We start from the raw sequence: 9,502 nt of genomic DNA on the forward strand, positions 1-9,502 counted from the left end.
TGAAGGAAGGGATCCAAAGAATTAGGGATATTAAATGTTAAGAAAGGATTTACCAAGTAATACCTGCTCACTCACCCCAGCCGGATCTCGAGCATATACCTTTCATGACCATGAGAAATAAATTTGTGAGGGGAACCCCAGGATCCTTGTAGAGCTTTGTGGTCGCTCTTCTCTGTAGGTCAGAAATTACAGTGGGGGGCGGGTGCGCCGGGGTGGCTCAGTGGGTTAAAGCCTCTGCCTTCAGCTCAGGTCATGATCCTGGAATCCTGGGATCGAGCCCCGTGTCAGGCTCTCTGCTCAGCGGGGAGCCCACTTCCCCTTCTCTCTCTCTGCCTGCCTCTCTGCCTACTTGTGATTTCTGTCTGTCAAATAAATAAAATCTTTAAAAAAAAAAAAAAGAAAGAAAGAAATTACAGTGGGAACTACTTCCACTGAATTGAAAAACCTAAATGCAATGGAGACCATTAGATCCTAGGGTGTCACACGCAGAATGGTGGCACTTAATCACCAATGACAAGGTGGGCACGGATACTATAAGAGACAGTAGAGTCAACACAGGATTCAGAATAGTCTGACTTGTAGCGACAATGGCATTGATCATGGTACTCCCAGAAGTAAAGTCAATGGGCAATCTACTAAATTTTTACCAGATTTGTATAAGACAAACTCCAGAACAAGTGGACAGTGGTCTAACTTAAATCAAAAACAGTCAAGACCTCCCAATTAATTCTCAGAATTGAGCCATTTACAGACCCAGAACTCCTTGAATGAAGCAGGGAGGCTAGGTACCCTTGAGAAAAACCTCATTACACAGCCAAAAATTTAACACCGTTAATATATCTACCACCCTTCCCCAAAGGGTGACTGTGCATTAAGAAAAAGGTAACAGTCAAACCTTTGGGGGATTATTGGACTTGGCTCTCATTTCAGGAGACCCAAAATTTTATTGCAGTCTACCAGTCAGGACAGGGACTTATAGAGGTCAGGTGATGATTAGCATTTTAGCTCAGATCCATCTGACGGTGGGTTGAGTGGTTATTCTGTGATTATTCCTCAGTTTTAAAACACATGATTGGAATAAACATACTCAGTAAATGGAAGAATCCCTACATTAGTTCTCTGACCTGTGCAGTGAGAGCTATTATTGTAGTTCTGGCCTCCAGAACTTTGAGAAAATAAATTTCTATTGTTCTAAGCTGCTCGGTTTGTAATATTTTGTTATGGCAGCCTGAGAAACTAACACGACAACCATATTAACAAAACAGGATTTTATCCTAACGGTAACGGGAGCTCTGAATGGGTTTTAGGCAGGTAATAGCCCAATATGATCAAATTAGCATTTAACAAAGAATAATAACCAGAGTGTGGAAAAGGAACTAGAAGTAGGGAAAAACTAAAGGTAAAAAATTCCTCTAAAGGCTGCAGCCATAATCCTGATGAAAGATAATTGAGCTCTGAACTCTAGCAGCTGGGGGGGCACGGGGAGTGAGTAAGGCTAAGAGGAAGATTTGCATGGCAACAAAAATAATTTGAGAGATGCAAAGAGTATTCTCCTTTTGGTAACTTCTGCCCACCTTCCACTCCCAAAGCACTGTGTAAATCCACATACCATTGTTTGGTATTTTCTGCTTCAACAAATAATTTAAATAATTTAAAATTTCCATACTGATAAATTTACGAAAAAATATGAATAAGATGCAGTTTGCTAAGCAAGGTGTCCTATAACTCAAGGATGATCTACATTTTATAAAATGAAAATTCTCATAGTAATATATATTAGTAATCTATCCTAACCACATTGTCTAATAAATATTATTGCTCCTGTGGCTTTTTGCTAGCATCTATGACACACTATCTTTTACTCTATTTATGAACCTCTCCATCTACTTCATTATTTGACTGTAAAGTCCTTTAGAGCAAAGCTGTATCTCCCCCACTTTTGTGTCCCCCATGTCCCACACACGAAACCCAAAATAAAAATTGGCTTCACAACGGTCCTGTATTATAACTATTTTATAGTTATGACCTTTAAAAACTGCAAAACTGTCAATAAAGTGCATTTACCTGTATAGCCCATAAATTTTCCAGGGATTTCTTGATTACAGCAACGACTGCAAAAAATCTGCCCACACAGTCGGCAATGGTGTCTGCGCCTGAAGGTCGTAAATTTCTCACTACAGTCATAGCATTCTTTACATTGGCTATCTGGCATCCAGTATTGCTTCAGGTCGCTATCCTGTAACAGTAACAATATGTGAAACTGAAAATATGAAAAGATGCAATGAAAAATGCAATGCTAATCAATATCCTACAATTTCCTTCTGCAGAAATTGACATGCTATTTCAAGAATTCATATGGGAATGGAAAAGATCAAAATCACCTTAAGCCTTAAAATTTTAAGCCTTAAACAAGGCTTAAGTTGAAGGACTTACATTACTGTCCATCAAGACTTATTCTAAAACTATAGCAATTTTAGATAGAAAATTCATTCAAGAATAGGAAAAGAAATGAAGCTATAGAACAGAAAAGAGAGCCCGGCACACCCTCACACACGTATATGGACTTATGACAAGATTTACAATGCAATCAGTGAAGCATGGTCTTTTCCAAAAAAGCAAAAACAAAACAAAACAAAACAAACAGAAAAAAAATGGTGTTTGGTCCAAGTAGACCTCTGTGAGAAAAAAAAAAAGCTTGACCCCAAAACTTCCCATGAATTATAAAGTTTCTTGAAGAAACCATGAAAGACAATCTGGGCTAAATAAATACTTCTTCAACAGAAAAGCGCTAACTTAAAACAAAAAGCACTTACCATAAAGGGGAGAAAAATGATAAATTAAAGTTAAGAATTTGTATTAAAAATGTGTTCACAACTGGAGGAAGTACTAGCTGAACATTCTTTCGAGTCGAGTAGCATTATGCCATTTTTAGTGAGTACGGCATAAGCCCCATATAAGTATTTAATAAAAATCTTCTAAACCCCCTAGAGAGTACCTGGCTTTTCCCCTCCATGATTTCCTTGAGGCGTTTTAATACTGTGCTGAGGCTTCGAAGCTGAACAGCTGTACGAGGGTCATGACCTCCAAAGGTAGGTTCTGCTTTCCTTCTCGTGTCTGAACCAGATTTACCAAAAAAAAAGAAAGAAAGAAAAGGCAACCTTGTTATTAGTCTCTAATATCTATGCAAAATAAGGTATATATGTGATGCACAGTACCTTTATGTTCTCGCAGGCACTGATATGGATTGAGAGTTAAACTAGTTTTTATAAAGATAAGCGCCTGTTGGAAGTATTTATTACCATGTAAAACACTACTTGACAAGCAAGTAAGGGCTACCTAAGAAAAGCACTGTCTAAGACCATTGATGGCTTTGAGGCCTCAGACAGACACATTGCTTAAAAGGGCCCAAAATTCATTATGATTTATTGGGCTCTTTGGTCCCAAGTCATCATAAATACCTGCTAAAAATTTAGAAGAAAAAGCAATCCCTGTGAGTTAACCTAGTTTAGTCTCTACAGCCAAACAGTAAGCAACAGTTCGGTTCAGTCTAGAGACCAAGTACCTAAAGCCTCATGAAGCATATGATCAGAAAAGAGTTTAATTACCACATCCCCAAAGACTGAGAGAGCTCAGAATATCCAGGGTGGTAATTTACCCACAATTCCCTTCACCAAGATCTAAACAGATTAAAAACACCAAAGAATTGCTAGAACTCCAGTCCTACCCTTTCCTGCCACCTCCTTGACCCTGCATCTCTAAACTGAAAGACATCACTTACACTTTAAGCAATACCGAAGCCAGTTCTATCAATAGTAAACCAAATTCAGCTTCGTGGACAAAATGCGTACGCCCACAAAAACTGTCATATTATTTCCTTATTTTAGAGTAAGATTACGACTGAAGTGTCCTGGCTCTGGCTGTTACAAAACTTAAGAATGATAAAAGGGATGAAAACCTCTATTAGTTTAATTTCATTAACAAATAACCTATGGAAATCAAGATGGAAAATACCCGGCCTCAAGTCTTTCTCAAACTCACCGCTAGATTTGTTTTAAATGTTCTTTGTTTTGGTTGGGTGGCACAGAAAGGATTACCGAGAAATGAGTGGTTGCTCTCTGAATCTAAACTGACAAAGAACTTCCCAAGACAACGGAATAAAACAAACAATTATCAAAAGTGCACCTATGTTAGAAAACTTTAAAAACTTTTTCTATAGTCAAATGCTAATTGCAGCAGACACCTCAGATGTGTTGTTACTGGAATACAACATGCAAGCATTAGAATGACCAAATTCTCCTTGAGTATCACAAAATAAAGCAAGTGTTCATAATTCATAAGGTGAAAAAAGAGGCAGATGAAGCTGTTAGAGTGCAACGGCTGTGCTCCCATGCAGGGACAACCCCTTGCATTTAGCTATTTAGAAGTTTAAGAGAGTACTAATGGCATCATTCACTAGAAAAGGAAAAGCAAGGCTGTTGCTGGAACCCAAAGAATCACATATGAAGGTGAAAGAGACCTGAGAGTAAATCTGGTCTAGCACTCTGCCCTAAATAACCTTAGAAGCTTCTCTTGTAAAATGGATATTACATAATAAAATGATGTTCCTAAAGTCATAGGGCTAATAAATTGTGGAATTACAGCCTTGCAGTAGAAAAAAGAACTTGATTGGTCAAACAGTCCCAGGCTTCTGAAGCTTAAATGTAAATGCCTCTAGCAGCTAAGGCAGAAAGAATCAAAGAATCAAAGGGACTTGATAAAAGACAGTAAGGAGTGGTAAGGACTACAGCAAATTAGACATTACAAGCTCCACCCAGTGATTTTTTTTTTTAATTTTATTTATTTATTTGAGAGAGAAGAGAGAGAGAGTGCACATGAGCAGGGGGGAGGAGGAGAGGGAGAAGCAACTCCCAGCTGGGCAGGGAGCCCAACCTGGGGCTCTCGATCCCAGGACCCCGGCATCATGACCTTAGCCCAAGGCAGAGGATTAACCAATTGAGCCAACCAGGCACCCCTACCTAGTGATATTTAAATTCAAATTTATCAAAACACCAAGGCAAGGTGTGATAGGCTGTCAGTTTGTAATCCCTAAGAGACTCTAGTCCAACTCCTAAATTTGACAAATAAGGAAATTCTATGCTTAATTCAGCACAGGACATAGTCAGATCCCTCAACAAAAACAATAGTGTGGCCAAAGGTCGGGTTTAAAAGCAAAGGAGTTTACTGAGCTTAAAGGATAGGTGGGGATGGTCTCTTCCTTCCCACAATCTGGGGTAGAAGAAGAGCTCCTTTCTCCCTCTCCCCCTTCCACCTTCTGGGTCTTCCTTCCAAAATGGCTGATGTAACCCAGGCTGACGCTCACTGCCCTAGGAAACATGCACAAGCCCCACTCCAGTCCTCAGGTTCCGCACCGAGTCTCGGCTGGCCGTAAGATATCCTCCCGCCAACCATCATTACCTGTGCCTGCCTACTTTTCACTCAAGGATCTCATGGGGAAGCTGGCCAGACAAGACAGGATCTGGTGTCGAGGGACACTTGACTTCCAATGCTGCCCTCTCCTCCTCTCTTATGCCACCTCTCACTGCCTTTCTTCTATCACCTTGAGCTGGGCAAACCACTGTGCTGAGTTTAATACTCTAACAGAAATAAAACATAAAACAACTCACTTTGTTTTGTCTCTCAATTCAGGCACTGACCCCCAGTCTATACTCGTCAGAAGAGCATGAAAATGAAGGAGATGACTATAGTAGACCAGGACAGAGAACAAACAGGCAAGAGCTCAGCTCATCCAGCCACAAGGACAGTCTGCACCCCAACAAGGACAGAAGGCCAAGAGCAAGTGGCAGCCCGCTAACGGAGGTGACAGAGTTCCGCAGCCAGAGGCATGCGCACCACATTACACTAGCCATCCCAAGAACAGATGCAGAATTCATTCACAAAGTTGAAACTAACCTGTGTCCTCCTGGGGATGTTGCAAACTGTTCTCTTCTGAAACCCAAGCAAGTAATTAATCAAAAAACAGTCAAGAGATCTGTGCTTGGCCTAAGTTAAAATTTAATAAAACGCTTGGAATTTTCTTTAGGTATCAACAAATTCTTTCACTACCGAGGCAATAGTGTCATTAATTCTGAACAGCACCTGACTATTCCAAAACGGCAGAAAAGTTAAGTCAATAAACAACCTGGGAAACACGATGACTGGAAAAATCCAACACACAAGAGAGATGAAATGAGAAGCACCGTCTCACCTAATACTGCTGAAGATCGTCGCTGCAGTTCCTCATTAAGCTGTTTTTTATAAGGTGTAGGTGACCTCACAGACTGTGTTCTTGAAGGAAGCTGAGGGCTGGCCCAGCTTCCGGCTAGAGACTGCTGCTCTCCCTGGCCCCCTTCTGCGCGCTCTGTAACAAAGGAAAGCTTGGCATTATTTGAAAAAGTAAAACTCAAGAGTTCAGCAAAGAGGATGAAATTGTTCAGAAAACAATGTAATTACGTATTATTTGCATAGTTAAAAATTAAGTTTAAAAAAAGAAATTCAAAGAAAGTGGCAAAATTACAAGCTGATATATCCTTGGCATATGTGATCCTCAGTTTGTTTTACATTTCATTAGAAATATTGTGAGCATATTAAAGGAAATAGAATACAAGCTTTACATGACTGCAGAGAATTTTTTTGATCGGTTTTGTTTACAGGGTAGATACCATGCACTATTAAAATAGTGTAATAGTGAGCAGATAGTAGGGGCTCAATAAACATTTGCTGAGTAAGAAGATTATTGTCCTATGATGAGTAAATATAATGTCGTATTCCGGATGAGATCCTAGAATAGAAAAAGGACTTTAGGTAGAAACTGAACAAGTATGATTAAAACATATACTTTAGTTTACAACAGTGTATCAATGATGGTTCATGAATATAATATAATATAATAAGTACACTATACTAACGTAAGATGATAATAGGGAAAGCTGGGTGTGGGAGTATATGAGAACTCTGTACTATCTTCCCAATTTTTCCATAAATCTAAAAGTAAACAGTAAGATTTTTTAAAAAGTCATTATCTTAAAAATGGACTAAGAAGAGGAGGTTTTATACAGCTTTAAATATGACTACTACTAAAAATCAGTTAATACTACTAAAATTTCTCCTGAATTCATTTAACAATTAACCCTCAAATTCCTTACAACAAGAGGGATTACTTTCTATTGCATATCAAATAATACAGACAAATAGAAAGCGAAGATACAGGCCATATTTTTAAAAATTTTTTCCAGGTAAAAAATATATTACTTGAAAAGAGCTCATTTAAAAAGTACCTTTTCACTTCCACTGATGGAATGAACAAGTCATGGGGATGAAAGACACAACATAGGGAACATGGTCAATGGTATATAAGAGCACTGCATGGTGACAGAGGGAAGCTACACTTGAGGGAGCACAGACCACATATAGACTTGTCCAATCACTATGCTGTACACCTGAAACTAAAGTAACACTATGTTGTCAGCTACACTTCAGTGAAAAAAATAAAAATAAGGAAGACCCCAAATAAAGGAGATTCTATAAAATAACTGGCGTGTTATCTACAAAAATGTCAACCTCATAAAAGACAAAGAATAGGAGACTAAAATTAGATGAAAACTAAATGCAAAATGTGACCCTAGGGGCACCTGGGTGGCTCAGTGGGTTGGGCCTCTGCCTTCGGCTCAGGTCATGATCCCGGGGTCCTGGGATCGAGCCCCGCATTGGGCTCTCTGCTCAGTGGGGAGCCTGCTTTCCTCTCTCTCTCTCTCTCTGCCTGCCTCTCTGCCTACTTGTGATCTCTGTCTGTCAAATAAATAAATAAAATCTTAAAAAAAAAAAAAAAATGTGACCCTAAACTGGATCCTGGAAGCGAAGTTTTCTTTTGGGGACATTTCATTTGTGTGGAATACAGACTGTTCATTACATAAAAGTACTGCATCGATACTAAATTTCCTGAAATAAATAAGTAAATAAGTAAAAAGTATCTTTTCTCTTGATATCATTACACTTATAACTTAATCTAATGGGTTTAAGGCAACAGGCATGCTGACAGTTCAAATTTTGGAAATAGAAGAATCTTTCCTCCCATATGCTGATTCTTCTAGTTTTATGGGTCTAATTATAATCTTTTGTCTATTAACTCTTAAAAGAACAAAGTCCATTCTGTGAACTTAAGAAAGTTTAAATATATTAAGGAAAAAAACGCTAACTTCAAAAAGGGACCTCTTTCTAACATTTAGTTTTCAATTCAGATCTTTAGTTACCAATAATTAATAAGATTGCAGGGAAAACTCTAGCTTTCTCTTCATAAGCAATAAACCCCAGTGACCTAAGACTAAAGCTATCTTCTTGTTGATATTTCACATCCTTGCAAAGACACAGCATGAAAGCCGAACAAGAGAATTTCGGAAAATCAAAATTGCAGCTTCTCTGATCCTTAAGAATAATGCTTACCTTTGTTAAATCGAAAGAGATTGACGAAAGAACTATACGCTGATTTAAAAGGAGGTTCGTCCTGATCAGGAGTCAAAGGCTTAAAGTGTGTGAGATGAGAAGGACTAGTAGGAGACCGCGGCAAGTCATTAGCAGAGTCCAATGTTGGGGAAGCCTTATCATCTGTGGCCATCTCATGAGTCTAAAAAACAAAAGATAGGAGTTCTGAAGGAAGCTCAAAAGTTGATTCGAAACAGCAGCCCTAAATATCTGGAAATCTGACTCTGAAAACTCAGACCTCTGAAAACCAAAAAGTAAATAAATCTAGTTTAGCATGTATTGCAAATTAAGGCTTAAAAACACTGCAGTCTAGATCATAAGGGTCTCAGTCACATGAAACTATGATTATATAGCCAATCTAATTGTCTACATTGTTATTCAATCTACAGAAAATATCAAAATCATTAACAATGGAGGTAAGGTATAAATGTGAGCAGGGAAAAAGAAAAAAAAGCATTTTGACATAATTTGTATCTTTTTCATTTTAGGACTTTTTTTTTTTAAAGACAGATACTCAATACCGGGGAAAACTGGTTTTACACAAGTATATTAATTCCTCAAAATTTTTTGAACTTATTTCAATTTTTTCTTTTAAGAAAATGCAAAGCGGGGGCGCTTGGGTGGCTATCAGTTAAGCGTCTGACTCCTGATTTCAGCTCAGATCATGATCTCAGGGTCATGAGATGGAACTGGAGCCCAGTATATGGGCTCTGAGCTCAGCAAGGAGTCTGCTTGAGATTCTCTGTCCCTCTGCCCCGCCACCAGCTCACATGTGGGCGTGCTCTCTCTCACTCTCTAAAATAAATAAATAAATCTTTTTTAAAAATTGGAAAATTAAAAATGTAAAACATAAATATTTCCAAGAAAAGAAGACGGAACAGTCAACCCTTAATGATACTTCTGTATAACCTCAAAAATTACCTCAAGCCATGCCTTATCACCTCAAGAACTATTCAAATCAACAAGCTGTTCCTAGCATCTCTTCTTC

At 38.6% G+C, this 9,502-nt stretch overlaps 1 protein-coding gene across 3 annotated transcripts in view; it reads right to left on the minus strand.

The window, feature by feature from the left end:
* The window catches only part of PIKFYVE (phosphoinositide kinase, FYVE-type zinc finger containing), a gene marked incomplete at its 3' end in the record, with an annotated part of 71,345 nt that extends 62,553 nt beyond the window's left edge, over nt 1-8,792 (minus strand). The window contains exons 1-5 of one of the 3 annotated variants that reach the window (XM_080799147.1): nt 8,476-8,792; nt 6,245-6,397; nt 5,950-5,985; nt 2,996-3,114; nt 2,065-2,236 (exon numbers count right to left, since the gene is read on the minus strand). In XM_080799147.1, the coding sequence (XP_080655273.1) occupies nt 2,065-2,236; nt 2,996-3,114; nt 5,950-5,985; nt 6,245-6,397; nt 8,476-8,647 (652 nt within the window). In that variant the 5' untranslated portion in view covers nt 8,648-8,792. The remainder of the gene's footprint in view (nt 1-2,064; nt 2,237-2,995; nt 3,115-5,949; nt 5,986-6,244; nt 6,398-8,475) is intronic. The other 2 variants (XM_080799146.1, XM_080799145.1) reach the window with 2 other exon arrangements.
* Between the last annotated feature and the right edge of the window lie 710 nt (nt 8,793-9,502).

This window comes from Martes martes (assembly GCF_963455335.1).
Source record: "Martes martes genome assembly, chromosome: 3".
In the NCBI taxonomy this organism is placed as follows: Eukaryota; Metazoa; Chordata; class Mammalia; order Carnivora; family Mustelidae; genus Martes; species Martes martes.